This window comes from Rhinolophus sinicus, chromosome 14 (assembly GCF_057876585.1).
Source record: "Rhinolophus sinicus isolate RSI-liver-muscle chromosome 14, RSI-T2T, whole genome shotgun sequence".
Taxonomy (NCBI): Eukaryota; Metazoa; Chordata; class Mammalia; order Chiroptera; family Rhinolophidae; genus Rhinolophus; species Rhinolophus sinicus.
The window spans coordinates 92,735,971-92,754,349 of NC_142514.1; the positions used below are offsets into that span (position 1 = coordinate 92,735,971).

The 18,379-nt window shown below is 39.3% G+C and overlaps 1 protein-coding gene and 1 non-coding gene across 9 annotated transcripts in view; one reads left to right on the forward strand and one right to left on the reverse strand.

The window, feature by feature from the left end:
- Positions 1-977: 977 nt before the first annotated feature.
- The window catches only part of MYLK4 (myosin light chain kinase family member 4), a 107,040-nt gene continuing 89,638 nt past the window's right edge, over positions 978-18,379 (forward strand). For 2 of the 8 annotated variants that reach the window (XM_074335308.2, XM_019752395.3), the window contains exon 1: positions 6,838-7,134. Coding sequence is in view for 6 of the 8 variants with exons in the window: in XM_019752395.3 (XP_019607954.3) it covers positions 6,994-7,134 (141 nt within the window). In the remaining 2 variants the exon portion in view is untranslated. Of the gene's footprint in view, positions 1,214-2,412; positions 2,684-6,837; positions 7,135-18,379 lie in introns of those variants that run through there. The other 6 variants (XM_074335311.2, XM_074335310.2, XM_019752393.3 and 3 more) reach the window with 5 other exon arrangements.
- LOC141572636 (U6 spliceosomal RNA) lies at positions 12,971-13,074 on the reverse strand. The gene has a single exon (XR_012497944.2). It is a non-coding gene; the product is annotated as a U6 spliceosomal RNA (small nuclear RNA).

Genomic DNA, 18,379 nt, shown 5'->3' on the forward strand with positions numbered 1-18,379 from the left:
AGCAATGTTGTTGAATAATTTATCTCTAACAAACACATAGTTTTGCTTAGTTATTCTTCCTGAAGAACAAAGTTCTCTAATTCTAGAAAAATACCAAAAGTTCTGCTTTTTAAAGATTTTGCTATAATCTTTATATACTATCCAAATAGAAACATGTATTTTTCCTTTATATAGACAACATCATTTATCTGAATTAAAAATAAGAACCATTCTTTTTTGAAAACCAAGACAGCACTATAAGCTGGTGCTAAGGTTGGGAGTGAAGGGATCAGCAAAAGCTCCAGACAAGAGGGAAACATTTTCCAGGCCCTGAAGTATTGTAGGATTGTCTATATTACTAGTTTTGCTTTCTAAGCAACCCAGGTTTTATGCCACTTAAATAAATCTAGGGATATGCCACTGTTAGAATCAGGCAGCTGGGCTGTTTTCCTGGATTTTTTCTTGGCCTGCGATGGAAATTGAAGGGGAAAGGCACAGTGTTGCCTGTAAGGAGAATTTATGAAAATTCGTCCCTGTTCTTTTTGACTTTCTGCCTGCTTGTGCCTTTGATCTTTCCCTAGAGCTGTAAATAGTGGGAGATGTTGCAAATAATTTTAAGGACTGAGAAAATTAAAATTTGCTACGTCCTTTCAGAAGATCTCTTGTGCTCCAGTTGGATATGTTCAAAGTATAAGATGGGCTAACGAAGGTGGCTGTGGGGTTCCCTCACCCAGGCTCCTCCCTGCTGAGAATGAGCCCTTGTATAATCATGTGTATGGAAGGGGCAGAAGGGATGGGCATGTGACTGCCAAAGACAAATGCCACTTTGTAATCCTGAGAGTTGCCACATGGATGAGAGGAAAAGGTGAAGGTGATATTTCATCCTGCTCTGTTTGTCCTTTCCTTACCTGACCTCTGAAATGGAGCCACTGGCCTTGAAAAGCCTGGTGTCTAAAATTAATATTCTTTCCCATCTGACTAAGAAGGCAACAGCTGAGCAACATGAGATCGAGGACCATTTTAGCTTAAACAGGGGCTCAAAGCGGCATTTGAGAGGATGCCACTTCCTTTCATAGTGGAGACTTGCCTTTTCAGAAGACTTACACTGACTGAGAGTAAAGACATACCAAAGAATTGTGTAGTCATTTTGAACTCTGAAAAACTTCCCTTTCTCTGCCGGAACTTACAGTCTGCACTTGGAGTGGTCACAACCCTAGGATGTCCTCCATAAATGGTAATTACTCTAGTTTTAAAAAATTGTTATAACCTCTCAAATCTCTTCTCTTTCACTCTAGGTTGCTTTAAATGACAAGTTATACCAAACTCCAGGTAGAGCTTAACATTTAGTTTTTCTTTAAAAATCATACCTTGGACTTAAGCTTTTGTTTTAATGTTAATTTTTTTGTGGCTTTCTGATCCAAGTTGAGTACCAACTGCAATTACATGTTATATTTTAGTAACAGTTTGCCTTAGAAACAGTCATGCATTTTTCTCTTTATTTTAATAATGATTTTATTTTTCAGGGCAATTTGAAAGAATGCTAATAATGGCCTATAATGTATCTGAGAGAGCTCTGGTTGATACTATTTACATTTTAGTGTGTTTGAATGTAAGATCCTTATGTGACTAAGTGGAATTTTATAGAGCATTGGATTTTAAATAATTTGAAACTCAAATTATTTTGCTATATGAATTGAGAAAATGAAAGATGAAGTTTTGTGGAGATAATTATGGATGATTTTAAATTGAGAAAAAGCTGGAAGAAGCAATTTTCAGAAAATCTCCAGCAGGGGGCCTCAGAAGTTGGCGGAGGGAACCGGCCCCAAATTCAAACCCCCCTCCCATGTACTCGAGTGATGTCTAGATCCATATATGCTGCACATAGATCTCTAGTATCAGAGCAGCATTACGTGTATTACCTAATTTGTAAGGAAAGCATTTCAAGGAAAGCACAAGGATTTGAACTCTTTGGTACTGGGCTGTTAATGATGATGAAAAGAAAGGTACCTGGATATCTTAGGTATGTAAGAGGGCCGTAAGGAAACAATTTTTTTTTTTTTTAAATAAATACCAAACATTTTAAGGTGTAGGCAGAGAAGTGCTCTGGAAAGGACTAGTTTGGTGGAGACCACTCCTCAGAGAGGAGCAAAATTCCCAGGGGAAGCATGAGAGACCCATTATACAGGAAACTCTTCCTTCTGGGGATGGGAGGAACAAAACCTGCAATCCCAATTAAATCCAAAGAAACTTTATATTCTATATTTAAACTGGCCACTTTCATCCCATCGCTAATTAATATTAGCATTTCTCTTCCTATTTTTGGATCCTCTCTCCAGTTTAAATTAGAAGAGACTTCAAAATTCTCACTGCTCATTTTCCCAAAAAGTCAAATATGTGAGTAAGTGATGAGAACTTTGTTTCCTTTCTTTATAGTCAAGAGGAAGGCAAACTCAAAAGTCATGATTGCGTCTTGACTTACAAATCAGGGACAGAGGGAGATGAAAACTACACTTCAGATAGTAACTTGACAGGACTCACCACCAAGATGTTAAAAGTGAAGAGGCTGGAAGAAATCAACACGTGTTACAATAGTAAACATCTGGAGAAAATGGCCTTTTTTCAGTGCATGGAAGAGATTGAGAAAGTGAAATGTTTTCTGGAAGAAAGTTCTAGTGAACAGGATTCAAAATCTGGAAAGAATGAGGTAATTATGTGCTAATTTAGCCTACTGAAAAGTATTAATCAATTCTACCTTATCATTTCTAACACACATCAAAGGTAGCTATTTATCAGATCCTTTTCAAATTATATTTTGTCACATGTGTGTATGATTAAGGAGTGGTGATGAACAGACAAACTTTAATTTTGTTTTCCTGAGGATTGTGCATTGTAAACGATACAGTTGAGTTTGGTAAGTAATTAGAAGGCCTTTGAATATGTACCTCTACCTGCAGGCTACTCCACATTGTGGTTAGTGGCTTCAAAGTTAACAAAAGTGAATTTATGGAAACACCATTTCTTAAGAAGGATCATTTAAAAGGATGGATTTGGGCATGAAATTCTGAGAAGCACTGAGAGAGGTACAATTGTTCCGTAGAAGAGGTTTCAAATTTCCTCAAGACCTTACGCTCCTCACAGGGTTGGTGGCAGGACTGTTGGCTGTGATGGTCAGAGACAGGGCTAAGCCAGCCTGGCCAGACGGACAGTGCGCCTGTGTCCTCATTCGTGCAGTACAAGGGCCTGAGCCTGACTGTGGCAGCTTGATCTTTGGCAAGTCACTAAACTTAACCAAGGGGCTGCCTCACCTAGATAATGGGATGATAGCTGATGTGAAAATTAAGTGTGATAATGTATAAAAAGCACTCAGCACAGTTATCTGTCACCATGGTAAGCACTCATGTCAGCCAGCAGCAGTCCCCTCTCCTACCCCAGCTTAGTCGATTCCCACTGATGGATCCATAGAAGAGCAGTTCCTGGCCTAGCATGGCCTCTCAGCATTTCGCCCATGCCTTTATTCTAGCACATGCAATTATTTTGAATGTGTTTGTCACCTCTCTCTAGTATCACTCCTCAAGATCAGGACCTCACATCGCTCATCCTTGCATTCTTAGTTGCTTTCCTGGTAACCGGCATGTAATAGGCTCCAAAAATGTTTGTGGGAGGAACAGATCTATTTAAGTGAACTCTGCATTCTGGTTCAGGGCTGGGAGTCATTGTTTTTAATAATCAGGGCAACTGATTCTTACTGGCTGGTTTGGGAGACACCTTTCTTTGTCCAGCTACTGTTCTGCAAAACACCATTCAGACAGGCAGGGCATTTCTAACAGCAACAGACAATGGAATAGAGCTATTAGGGTATGAAGGGCAGAGGAGTCTTTTTATTGTAAGTGAATAAGAAATGATAAAATGTACTAGAGAGATGAAATGAGCTAGGTTGAAACTTAGGTTTTTTGAGACCTCCACTTTCCCTAAGAGTTAATATCTTGTTCAGTATACACCAAGGAGAAATTTCCACAGGCAAAATTTTAGTCAGGTATGAAGGGCTTCCTTATTAGGGCTGTTTATAATGCAAACAAATAAACAGAAAGATTTCTTCTCCTGTTCATTAATTTTTGTAGGCTAGAGAAGACAAAATATTCTTCTTGTGTAACTTTGCAATAACCAACTATCTGTTTAGTTCATATGAATTTGATTATTTTTACAGTACTGTTTTTCTCCAGATTCTGTGATATAATTTTTATAAGTAAGCAATATCTTTGAAGAGTGAAATGGTGCTAAGCTGGAACATAAACATTTTTTGGAAGAATTGTTTTTGTGATGAACTGCTTCAGAATATAAGAAATCAAAAGATTTGGTGGTTAAATATTTGAGGATATTTTTGAGGGACAGACTGAGAATGTCATTCCTCAGAAACCCTGAAAGAACATCCTTCGCAGTTAGTCTGATATCCTTTGTGTAACCTGGGCTTCCTTACGGTCGGCTGATGCTATGCAGAAGCTGGGAAGGAAGGACTAATAGCTTCATATGCCCCATTCAGTTTCTTCTTTGTAAATGGCGAAGGGCCCAGAGATGTCGGCAATAAATTTTCCTGTCTCTCTCTTGCCTTGTGGAGGACGGATGGGCACACAAGTGGGAGGCACAGAGCTCTTCTCCTTTCTGAGGCTGCCAAGGCCCCCGTGCTGGAGGCTCTTATGTGCCCAGTGAGGGAGTGCCGGGGTAGCCAGCGGGCCCTGGCAGTAGAGGGGTGGAGAAGGGCATTCCAGCAGCTCAGATATCTTTAGGAATGTAGATAGAGCTAGACTGACACGTCTCCATCTTCTGCTGGGACCACAGTAAATGCCACTCTTTTCTCTCGAGGGATTATTAAGAAAAAAAAAAAAAAAGAAGCTTGCCATAATCTTCTCCACTTATTCACCTTTCTCTTTTATCCCCTCTCTCTTTGAGAAGATTAGCACTATTAATTATAGTAGAAACCTTCACTGTGGTGCACCAGAAAGAATTTACTCTGACTTTCAGACACTTAGTGATATGGGAGCTCCTACAGCAGGTTCAAAAGAAGGCTTGAAATGAAATTCTTTCTAGAAAAGTCTTTGCTCTCAAGTCCCAACAGTGAAAATTATCTATAAATTTAACAACTTATATTTGTTAACATGGTTTGGTAAAGCTCAAAAAGTTTTTTCCTGCTCTTAACCAGGTTTTTCTACTTCATTAATTTTTCCTCTCAGGGATTAATTTTTAGCTATCTTCTTTCTTTCCCTTTATTTTATCTTTTGTCGAATTTATTAAATACCACACATTCTACTTTTCTAGCATGTTCTGTTCATTTCATTTTTCTACTTTACTTTTTATCCTGTTTTCTAGTTACTTTTCACATTCTATTATTTTTAAAGGGTGTTCAAAATCACCTAAATAGTGTAGAACTCTAAAAGCTTTCAGCAGATATGCCATAATAAACTAGATTTAAACCTACATAATATGCTATTGAAATCAAACAAAACCTAAAAGAAATTAATCTGCCACATATGAATGATGAACTTAATAACTACTGTGTATATAACATGAATTCATAAGTGATAACTTTCATAACTATAATTAGTATTACTTTTATTTATTTTTTGTTTTTTTAATTTTTTTTAGATTTTTATTGGGGAAGGGGAACAGGACTTTACTGGAGAACAGTGTGTATTTTTCCAGGATTTTTTCCAAGTTGTTGTCCTTTCAATCTTAGTTGTGGAGGGTGCAGCTCAGCTCCAGGTCCAGTTACCATTGCTAGTTGTAGGGGGCGCAGCCCACCATCCCTTGTGGGAGTTGAACCAGCAACCTTGTGGTTGAGAGCCCACTGGCCCATGTAGGAATCGAACCGGCAGCCTTCGGAGTTAGGAGCACGGAGCTCCAACCGCCTGAGCCACCAGGCCGGCCCAGTATTACTTTTATACAATCAAACCCAGGGCTTGTTTTGTTAGTTCTCTTATTTCCTATATGAATAGCCCCCATTTTGCATTTCCCTCAGATCTAATTTACTGTTTAATACAAACACACACACACTCTGTTTGCTTAATGAAAGACAAAAGAGCCAGGTAATTTTCTCAGGCAACCGGAGTTCCATTCTCCCATTTGCTTGTGTCTGCTTCCCTCTGCTTCCCCCATTTGCTACACATATCCCTACATTTTATACCCAACATTATCTATGCTCATCTCCTTGTCCTTTGGTTTTCCCCACCGTCCTATACATCCCAAGTTACCTATCCTCCATCAAAGGCATGGTCCTACCCAGGGGAGTGGGGTGGAGCTGTAGGGGTAGAAAATAAGGATGACCCTAACAGAAGTGGGACCTCGCAGCCCCTGGGATGTTTAAATCCCTGGTACAAATGCTCCGAAGATCAAACAAAACAAAATATTTGTTAACAGGATATGAATAGGACAGAGTGGGTTGGAGCAAAGCCTGGATCTCCCTATTTTGATTGCAGTTGGTGTATTTAACAGCAGGTGGCATTTCCTGACTAACTGCTATGAAATTGTACCGCTAGTGATGTTCATAAAGATTATAACTTACATCTCAAAATAACAGTTGAGGGTGGGGGTTTTGTGATTTTTAAAGTTACATTTCCCCACCCCCACCTCTTTGTGCCTCACCCCTTGGGGCAGGAGAAAGCTGCCTGGCGGTGGCCCAGCTATCCAGGCAGATGCCAGTTTCTGTTGAGCTAATCGTCCTTGAACCAGGGACAAGCGCATTCGCGTTGGTGTTAATTGTCGCCAGCAGGTCTCTTTCTGACCCTGCACCTGTTTCAGATCTGTCATAGACCATCATATTTTTCCTTTTAAAGAGGCAGATTATCTGTGGGTCGGGTAACTAGAAGCATCTATTGCAGGACCCGGAAAGAACCCTCTAGGATCCTGCCCCGCCTGCTCCTCAGAACGGAGCACGTAACAAGCGCAGGCCTGCAAACGTGCTTGTGGTAGGTCGGGAGAGGGAAGGAGCGTATAAGCAGTGATTTCTATAGCTGCTTCCAGAGAATGGATTTGTCACTTAGAAAGAAAGACATCTGGATTGTAGGCAGTGTGTGCCTCATCTCGTCTTCCTTACTCTGGCGTGTGTTCCGGTCCGTGATGACACGGGGAGGTCACAGACAGGCTCCTGCTCTTGAGGACACACAGGTAGTAACACAACTTTTAACTAAAACAGATTCACTTTACTGTTCTATTTGAATGTTTCCAGCTAGGGAGTGGTGCTTGCCAAAGGAGAGGGGATGTCATGCCCCATCTTGCTCCTTGCCCAAAACTACCGTCTTAGCAGGCATTGCGCTAATAATAGAGACGTGGCACGTTTCAACATTTCAAACACTTGCACCAAGTCTGGGGAACCTCTAAGCAGCCATTCCTGATGCATATTAAAGTTGGCAATCTATTTTTGTTTGTGAGAGTTAAAAATAATGACAACATCTCTTCATTCTCCTTCTTGTATGATTTAATTAGGAAAATAAAATAATACAAAAGCAAAACTTCCTTTCCCCTTATAAAGAAGTCTATGGCAAAAACAGTATCTGAAGAGTGATGACCTCTGCTGAGAAAGCCGCCTAAGCTTTTTCCTTTGAACTGTTGCCTGATAATGCCTTTCACTGGATACCAAAGCTATTCCAGGAATGGAATTCAGCCAGGAAAATAATAGGATTCTGAAAGAAGAAAAATGATTCAGATTCTAAGGATTTTAGCATTTTCCAAGAGAGGGTATTTGGATCTGGGAAAACAGCTCCTTCCACATATTTAATTCTTTTATCAATTAACATAGAATAAATTATTTTTAAAACAATTTAAGACAGTTTAGAAAATGCTACAGAAAACAGTCTGAATCACTGCTCCTATAGCAAGTGGATTTACAGTGGAATTCCTCAACTTTTTTCCATTATCATCTATGCCACTTCCAGAGAATTTTGGCTTTTTCTCATAGTTGAACACCTCCTATAAAATCTTAATACCACAGTTGGACTGTATATCTGTTTATGTATTAAAGATTTATCTATGCTTTCTACATAAAAAGGTAAGCTTTTTTTTCACTCCTAAAGATCAATTTTCACCCCCTTGGAGGTGATGTCACCGTCATTGAAAATGTATGATTTAGAGTTAAAAATTTTTTCTCTGTGGGAGTTGGGCACTATATCTCTATGTCTGTATATAGATGCCTTATTTTTGTCTTATTAAATAAGAAACCACCAACTCAGCATCTTGGTGGTGTTTAGAGGACTGAGAGCTCTGGGAGTCAAGCTTTCCTAATGGCTCTGAGCCTTTCCAGGGGACCCTGACACAGTAAGTATTTCCAGGACCATTAATTTCATTTTTAGAGGAATTGCCAAGCTTGGAATGATTTATCATCTGATCTATCTTGCTTGAGGACAAGGTAAAGGAGATGGGAGAATGATGGATAGACTAGAACAGACTTTTTTTTTTTTTTAATAAGACATCATAAAACATTGTAAGTCTCTTTAGGTCTGACTTAATATCACAGTTAGGCCTGCATTTTCAGACTTGGTCGCTGTTGCCCAAGCATTCATCCTTTTTGGCTGTTTAATGTATCTCCTATGGGAAACACTAGGCGGGTTTTAGTCTTCCAAATGGAAAAGAATCAGTTATTTACCCAAGCTATGAGAATATAGCTCTCATAATATTTCCCAATGAAAAGGTCAATAAGATATATGAGCTAATTAGGAGTGTTGTTGGTGTATATTCTTAAAAGCTTTTGCAACTTTTTTTTTTAGATTAAAGTTTATTGGGGTGACAATTGTTAGTAAAGTTACATAGATTTCAGGTGTACAATTCTGTATTACATCATCTATATCTCACACTGTGTGTTCACCACCCAGAGTCTGTTCTCTTTTCATCATCACATATTGGATCTCCTTTACCCTCATCTACCACCCTTCTCCCCCTTACCCTCTGGTAACCACTAAACTATTGTCTGTGTGTATGAGGTTTTGTTTCTTCATTTGTTTGTCTTGTTCTTTTGTTGTTTTCAGTTTTACATACTACATATCAGTGAAATCATATGGTTCTCGACTTTTTCTGACTTATTCGCTTGACATGATAATTTCAAGATCCATCCATGTTGTCGCAAATGGTACCATTTCATCTTTTCTTGTGGCAGAATAGTATTCCATTGTGTATAGATAACACAACTTCTTTATCCATTCATCTTTCAAAGGACACTGGTTGTTTCCATGTCTTGGCCACAATAAGTAATGCTGAAATGAATATTGGAGCACATATGTCTTTATGGATAAATATTTTCATATTTTTTGGGTAGAAACTCAGGAGAGGGATTGCTGGGTCATATGGTAATTCTATTTGTAGTTTTTTGAGGAACCTCCACACTGCCTTCCATAACGGCTGCACCAGTCTGCATTCCCACCAGCAGTGTGTGAGGGTTCCTTTTTCTCCACAGCCTCTCCAACACTTGTTACTATTTGTCTTGTTGATGATAGCCATTCTGACCGGGGTGAGGTGATATCTCATTGTGGTTTTCATTTGCATTTCTCTGATGATTAGTGATGTTGAGCATTTTTTCATATGTCTATTGGCTATTCGTATGCCCTCTTTGGAGAAATGTCTCTTCAGGTCCTCTGCTCATTTTTCAATTGGATTTTTTGTTGTTGTTGTTGTTGAGTTATATAATTTCCTCATACATTTTGGATATTAGCCCTTTATCGGAGGTGTAGTTTGCAAAAATCTTCTCCCATTTGTTGGGTGCATCTTTATTTTGTCGATGGTTTCTTTTGCTGTGCAGAAGCTTTTAAGTTTCGTATAGTCCCATTCATTTATTTTAGCTTTTACTTCCCTTGACTTTGGAGTCAAATTCATAAAATGCTCTTTGAACCCAACGTCTGTAAGTTCAGTACTTATGTTTTCTTCTATGCAGTTTATTGTTTCAGGTTTTATGTTTAGGTTTTTGATCCATTTTGAGTTAATTTTGGTACATGGTGACAGATAGCAGTCTAGTTTCATTCTTTTGCACGTGGCTATCCAATTCTCCCAGCACCATTTATTAAAGAGGCTGTCTTTTCTCCATTGTATGTTTTTGGCTTCTTTGTCAAAAATCATCTGTCCATATTTATGTGGGTTTATTTCTGCGTTCTCTATTCTATTCCATTGGTCTATGTGTCTGTTTTTCTGCCAATACCATGCTGTTTTGATTATTGTAACCCTGTATTACAAGCTAAAGTCAGGAAGTGTGATACCTCCATTATTGTTCTTTTTTCTTAGGATTGCTTTGGCTCTTCGGGGTCTTTTGTGGTTCCAAACAAATCTGATGGTTTTTTGTTCTATTTCTTTTAAAAAAGCCATTGGGATTTTGATGGGAATGGCATTAAATCTGTATATTGCTTTGGGTAATATGGCCATTTTAACTATGTTGATTCTTCCAATCCATGAACATGGAGTGTCTTTCCATTTTTGTGTGACTTCTTCAGTTTCTTTTAAAAATGTCTTACAGTTTTTAGTATATAGTCTTTCATATCCTTGGTTAAGTTTATTCTTAGGTATTTTATTCTTTTTGCTGCAATTGCAAAAGGAATTGTGTGTTTTTTTTTATTTCTTTTTCTCAGATTTCATTGTTAGTATATAGGAATGCAATGGACTTTTTTATGTTGATTTTGTAGCTGGCCACTTGACTATATTCGTTTATTATTTCTAATAACTTTTTGGTGGAGTCTTTAGTGTTTTCTATATGTAGCCTCACGTCATCTGCAAAAAGTGACAATTTGACTTCTTCATTCCCAATTCGGATGCCTTTTATTTCTCTGTTTTGCTTGATTGCTCTTGCAAGGACTTCCAACACTATGTTGAAAAGCAGAGGTGATAGGGGACAGCCCTGTCATGTTCCTGAACGTAGAGCAAAGGGCTTCAGTTTTTCACCATTAATTATGAGATTAGCTGAGGGCTTGTCATATATGGTCTTAATTATGTTAAGGTATTTTCCTTCTATCCCTATTTTATTAAGTGTTTTATACATAAATGTATGCTGTATCTTGTCAAATGCTTTTTCTGCATCTATTGGTATAATCATATGTCTTTTTTCCTTTATTTTGTTTATGTGGCATATCACATTGATCGATTTGCATATATTGAACCATCCTAGTGCTCCTGGGATGAACTCCACTTGGTCGTGATGTATAATCTTTTTAATGTATTGTTGCATTCAATTTGCTAGAATTTTGTTTAGGATTTTTACATCTGTATTCATCAGAGATATTGGTCTGTAATTTTCTTTTTTTGTGTTATCCTTACTAGGTTTTGGTATCAGGGTAATGTTGGCCTCATAAAATGAGTTGGGGAGTACTGTCTCTTCTTCAATTTTTTGGAAGAGTTTGAATAAGACAGGTATTAGATCCCCTTTGAAGGTTTGGTAGAATTCACTAGTGAAGTCATCTGGCCCCAGACTTTTGCTTTAGGGAAGATTTCAGATGACCAATTCAATTTCCTTACTGGTGACTGGTTTGTTTAGATTTTCCGATTCTTCATGATTCAGCCTTGGCAAGCTATATGTTTCTAAGAACTTGTCCATTTCTTCTAGGTTATTGAATTTGGTGGCATATAGTACTTCATAGTATTCTTGGATGATCCTTTGTATTTCTGTGGTGTCCGTGATAACTTCCCCTTTTTCATTTCTGATTTTATGTCTTTTCTTTTTTTATCTTAGTGAATCTAGCCAAGGGTTTGTCAATTTTGTTAATATTTTCAAAGTACCAACTCTTTGTTGCATTAATTTTGTCTATTGTTTTTTGTTCTTTATTTCATTTAGTTCTGCTCTGATTTTTATTATGTCCTTCTTTTTGCTGACTTTGGGTTTCATTTGTTCTTCTTTTTCTAGTTCTTCAAGGTGTAACGTGAGGTTATTTATCTGGGATTTTTCTTTTCTTGAGATAGGCCTGTAATGATATAAATTTCCCACTTAAAATTGCTTTCGCTGCATCCCCAAAATTTTGGTAGGATGTATTTTCATTCTAATTTGTTTCTATGTATCTTTTTACCTCTCTTCTTATTTCTTCTTAACCCAGTCATTCTTTATTAATATGTTGTTTAATCTCCACATATTTGTAGTTTTTTCCTGCTGTTTTCCTGCAGTTGACATCCAGTTTCCTGCAGTTGATATCCAATTTTGTGATCAGAGAATATGCTTGGTATGATTTCAATCTTCTTAAATTTGCTGATTTTAGTTTTATGTCCCAACATATGGTTTATTCTTGAGAATGTTCCATGTACACTAGAAAATAATGTATAGTCTGATGTTCTAGCATGAAGTGCTCTATAAATGTGAATTATGTCCCTTTCATCTAGTGTGTCATTTAGCACTGGTATTTCTTTATTTATTTTCTGTTTAGATCATTTTTTATGATCTAGCCATAGCTGTCAATGATGTATTTAGGTCCCCTCCTATAATTGTGTTTTGGTCGATTTCTCCCTTTAGTTCTGTTAGTAGTTACTTGGTATATTACAGTGCTCCATGATTGGGGGCACAAATATTGATGACTGTTATGTCTTCTTGTATAGTCCCCTTTATCATTATGAGATGTCCCTCTTTGTCTCTTGTTACCTTTTTTATCCTGAAGTTTGTTTCATCTGATATCAGTATGGCTACGTTTGATTTTATCTGGATACCATTTACTTGGAGTGTCAATTTCCACCCTTTCAGTTTGAGTCTATATTTGTCCTTGTAGCTGAGATGTGTCTGTTGGAGGCAGCATATAGCTGGGTTTAGTTTTTTGATCCAATGAGCTACTCTGTGCCTTTTTATTGGTGAGTTCAGTCCATGTACATTTAGGGTGATTATTGATATGTGAGGATATTCTATCATTCTGTCTTTGGTTTTCTGGTAGGACTGTGTATCGTTTCTTTGTCTTGTTGTTGCTATCTATTATTTCAATGTGGTTGTATTCTATGATTTTTCCCTCCATTTCTTCTTTTATTATGTTATATGTTTCAGTTCAGGATTTTTTTTTTTTTTTTAAATATGGAACACTTCACAAATTTGCGTGTCATCCTTGTGCAGGGGCCATGCTAATCTCTGTATCACTCCAATTTTAGTATATGTGCTGCCGAAGTGAGCACAGGATTTTTTTTTTGAGTGGTTACCATTACGTTTATATAAAAGGAAGTTTCATATTTAAAGTATTCCATTTTCTTCAGCATGCTTATTTTCTCCATTCTCTTATGCCACGTCAGACCTTTACTCTCTCCCCTTTTAGGTTTTATTTTTTGTCACTAATTATCCCTAGTTGTACTGGTTGAATAGCCTCCTTCAGTATTTAGTAAAGTCAGTGCAGGTCGTATATTAGTAAATTCCCTCAGCTTCTGTATGTTTAGAAAGGTCTTTATTCCTCCTTCATATCTAAAGGATATTTTTGCTGGAAATATTATTCCTGGCTCCTAATTTCTTTCTTTGAGTAGTTTGAATATTTGCGTCCACTCTCCCCTGGCTTGTAGAGTTTCTGCTGAAAAATCTGATGATCAACTAATGGGCTTTCCTTTGTAGGGTTACTGTCTTCTTTTCCCTGGCTGCCACGAGGATTCTTTCTTTGTTGTCAATTTTTGACAGCTTCAATACAATGTGCCTTGGAGAAGGTCTGTTGGGGTTGAGGTAATTAGGTGTTCTATTTACTTCTTAGATTCGAATGTTTGGGAAATTCTCATTGACTCTTTGTTTGAATATATCTCTGTTCCCTCCTCCCTTTCTTCTCCTGGTGGCATGACCATTATTCTTACATTGCTCTTTCGTATGGAGTCAGAAAGTTCTTGTAGAGTTCTTTCATTTCTTTTAACTCTCAGGTCTCTCTTTTCTTTGGTCTGTGTCATTTCCAGATTTCTATCTTCGATCTCATTGATTCTTTCCTCCATCTGGTCAGCTCTATTACCTAAGCTGGCTATTTCATTCTTCATTTCTTTTGAGTTCTTAATCTCCAGAAATTCTATTTGGTTCTTTTTAAAAATTTTAATCTCTTTGGGAAAATGTTCATTTTGTTTTTTGATTGTGTTTCTGAGTTAATTAAACTGCCTATCTGTGTTTTCCTGCATCTCGTTGAGTTTTTTCAGAGCACCAATCTTGAATTTTCTGTCATTTAAGGCACACATTTCCATGTCTTTAAGATCATTTTCAGGAGATTTTTCATTTTCTCTCTGAGCTGCCTTGTTAACTTGGCTATTCCTGGCAATTAGTGAATTATTTTTTCTCTTCCTGGGAATTTACAGGAGTGGATTCTGCTACAGGTTGGGAGGAAGAGGTCTTTCCTTAGCTTTCCAGTAAGTGTTGGTAGAATGTTTTATTTTCTTTCCAAGTGCAGCCTTTAATTCTCTCTAACACTGTAGTGTTATATTTTCTCTGACTGTTCCAGCTTCTCACACAGTGGGAGAGTCCCTGGAAGATGGGCTTCTCCTCTGTGAGCACGTCGCTTGGGTCTCAGGGCACAGCATCTGTTGGGGGATGTGGAAAACTTTTGAAGTTCCGGAGTTCTTCCTGCACCTGTGTGTTTCAGAGTCTGTGTGTTTCAGTGGCTCTGTTTACCCCTCAGGGATCTGCCCAGGTAAATCGGGACAGGGGCTGGGTGAGTTGTGAGAGGTGGCCCAGAGCAATGGCGGCGACCACCACCACAACCGGTCCTGCTTCCACAGCTCCCTCCCCTTTGCCGGAACTAGTTGGGCTGTGAATCTGTGTCTGCGGACCACAGTTCTCAGAACTGCAAATATTCTGTTCTTTTGATCTGACACTGCTACTGTTCCGTTTCTAGCACCGGGCAGGTGGGGGTGGGGCGAGCTCTGGGAAGGGAGGGAGGGGGCGGCTAGTCTCAGTGCCTAAGGCTCCGTTCTCTGCTCGGCAGTGCGGGCTTAAACCTCCATTGTCACCCTTCTTCCCTAAGTCTATGCTCCGAGGTCTCTGCCGTGAGCGTTGGGTTCAGCCGTGTTATATGCTGTCCCCTCAGCCCTGTGGGCCATAAACAGGCTATTTTATGCGAGTTCTTCCCTCTCCCTCAGCTGCAGTAGCCCCAGAATGCAGGGAGCTCCCAGCTCCAGCGCTCTCACCTTGTGTCTCCACAATTCCCACTTTCCTCCTCCCCCGCTCCCCCAATTTGCCCTCCTTATATGATTTCAGTCTCTTAGTCTTGCCTGTCTGCTGTGCAGGGAGTCCTTTGTGGAATTATAGCTGTTCAATTTGTTGTAAATTCTTGGGGAGATTTCAAAAGGCTCACCTCACACCGCCATTTCTATGACGTCATTTCTTTTTTTTTTTTGAAACTTCTTACTGTAAAGAAAATGTCTCTTAAATCAGATTCTACAACATATCCTCTTACTTTTTTCCCATTGCTAATGATTATTTAGAAATGTGAGCTTAGAAATTTCTATAAGCACAGCAATTTTAGGAACAGTCTTCATAGGGGTATCAGAGAATCCTATTTGTGATATTAATGTGCTCTGTATCCATTCAGGACATAAAACAATTGAACGGCCTTTCCAATACACTGGGTACAGGTACCTGCCTATATAGTTTTGGGTGTTTTGTACAAACACACAGATGAGTCATAGTATTATGTTTGTGCCATTTCAGGTTCTCAGAATAATTAAAATTCTGATAGTTCTGTGTTAGTTGGGATATTTTGAGAAAAATGTCTTATTTTCTCTCTCTGAAACTTAAAGCAATGTAGTAAAAAATATAAATATTGCAAAACAAGTCTGTGTTCCTAAGTAAGAAAATGCATAACATGTTTGATAATGGAATTCCTAAATATAATTGGGCAAACTATGTCCTTATCCACTTACCTAAAACATTATGGTTGTAAAAAGCACATTTATCTATTATTGTTTTCCAGACTTCAATTTTTCACATTTCCACCTTCATGATTTTTTGCTATATCTGCATACTACTTTTACCCTTATTAATTAGTATTTTCATATATTAAGTCATTTAAAAATATTAGCAGAAGCAGTAACAGAGTTTTGATTTGCTTATTCTACATTTTCAAAAATGTGTACCCCCCCACACACAAACACACACACACACACACACACACACACACACACACACGCACACACATTTTTTAGATGATTTGTTAATTAATCCAAAATCCCTAGCAATGAGGTTATCCCACGTCAGCTCGTGGACACCTGGACATGGGAAGCTATTTCCAGGTCTCCATCCTGTGCCATTTGGCACTTTCAATTCCATTTCTCATTTTCTGCCTGCCATGTAGTGACAATAACAAATACCAGAGAAACTGGTGATAGCAGACAGCAATGGAGAGAAGAGAGATCTGAAGTCTCCCCTCTAGATTGCATATATACGGAAATCGATAACAGGTAACGTTTACTTAGTGCTTCTTATGTGCCTAGACCTGTGTTCTCCATGTTGTCCCTCCTGAGGTCTCATCAGAAAGCAGAGCTGAGACAGGAGCATGTGTGTCAAAGGTTTGTTTTGGGAACTGACTTCAGGGCATAGGAGCGGGGGCCTGGGGAGTGTGAAAAAGGGAAGGAGAGAAGCCCCAACAAGGTCACATTGCCAAGCTGACCACTGTTGGTGGTGACCTCAGAGCTGCTCACCTGTAGGACTAAGGAGGTTCTATCCACCGGTGACATTCCTACTGGTTAAGGCCTACGGGAGGGTGACTAACCCCATGGAATTTTCAGTAGCATATGGGTGAATGCTGGTTCCCATGGGGGTCCCAGACAGCACTTCTATTTCATTTACAACTTTTCATTAGGGAAAAGCATTTGATTTGCTAATCCTTTGATTGTATAAAAATTATCCCAGCACAAACTTGCGGTACAAGCCATGGCTCATTTCTTCATCCACTCAGGGATTCTGATGAGTGCAGGGTATTGTGGCATTTCTATAATGAATAGATAATAGATACTGAAGGCCTGTGTTCTCAGAAATTAGGGACATCAGAAGCACAGCTCTTGCGGGAACTTGGAGGTCAGCTTATCCAAATCCTTCTTTGAAGAGGGAGCCAAAGTCCAAGAGAGGTAAAATGGACTTGTCCAAGATTCGTGACATTGAGGGACTATGCTTTCCTAAAAGCAGAATTTTCTTGCAACCCTAGCTCCTGTGTTGCTTTTCCACATTTTGTTTAGTCAGAGCCAGCCTTCTTCACAGAGTGAGTGGGTGGGCAGCACTTGGCATGGTCGCTGTCAAGGTTCCCTGTTGGCCTTTCCCCACGTGAGCGCAGCTCACCAGTGACCAGGGCAGGCTTGGGGTCAGCGGTGGCCTCGCAGGGTGGCTGACCAGCAGCCGGGCCTTCTGGCCTCTTGCCTTAGTGCCACCTCTTTCTAGGTAGGAGCATCCTGCTTCTTCACTCCTACGTTTCAGCCTCCTCCTCTGAGAACAAATCCCCCAAGGCCTCAGTCTGGGAGCTGGGAAGACTCAGATTTAATGCTCTGTCAGTGGCCAGGTGTCAGGAAATCTAATAAAAAGGCAATGATGAGGCTAGAAATGAGGGGAGATTGTCTAGTTGACCTTTAGCTTCTAGTATTTGGATTCCAAATGTGAGCAGTGAACAAGGATGTAAAGTTTTCCTCTTCTTATATATGTTATACTGTTTAGGGTTTATCTGAACTAAATTAGGATAGGGATTAAGTATACAAATGAATTATAAAGGCAAGGTTTTAAGTCATGATGCATTTTTTCCTGTGTGCTTGAGAAAGGACTAAACCTTCTGTACAATGTAAATATTTTATAACAGCATTTTCTCACTTCTGGCCATACAACTCAAGGTGGAGTTCCCACTCCACTGTCTTTGGTATACCAGTGTGTGTTGCGTCTGGCGCAACATGGGCAGTGAGAGAACAAGAAGGGGCGGTGGAGGGTTAAGAAAGAAACAGAAATCAAGAAAGTTGGAAACAGGGGCCAAGGGTCTCACAGCCTCAAAGGACTGAGAGCCCCAAATCGGGCCACCTTGTGGGTTTTATTGATGCACATACAAGGAAGTAGCATTGTTTTTTCTAGGGTCTGTGAGTCTCATACATTATACCAGAAAGCTGGTTCAAACCAACCACCCTTGCCTGTCGAAAGTCCCATGATGTATTAGTAATTGTTGTTTGTACCTCCCCAGGGGACAAAACATTTATGCTGAAACTTGCTGAGACAGAGAACTGATGTTATCACATCTAGAATCACTTGCCAAGCAGTTTGTGGGAAGGAATACAGCCACAGAGGCAGAAGCTCTCCTTAGTCGGGGGATAAAGAGGGGCTGTGCCCACCTGTATCAACCCCGTGAGTTCTCCTGGTGGTCCCCACGTGACTGTGCCTGTCTTAGGTCGTTCCTCTCTTGAGGAATCTTACCCGTCATTGACTAACCAGCCATCTTTTGGGGCCAAACAGGAGACATAAGGTGTAAGCACAAAGGTGAAGCAAAGTCCCTGAAAGGAT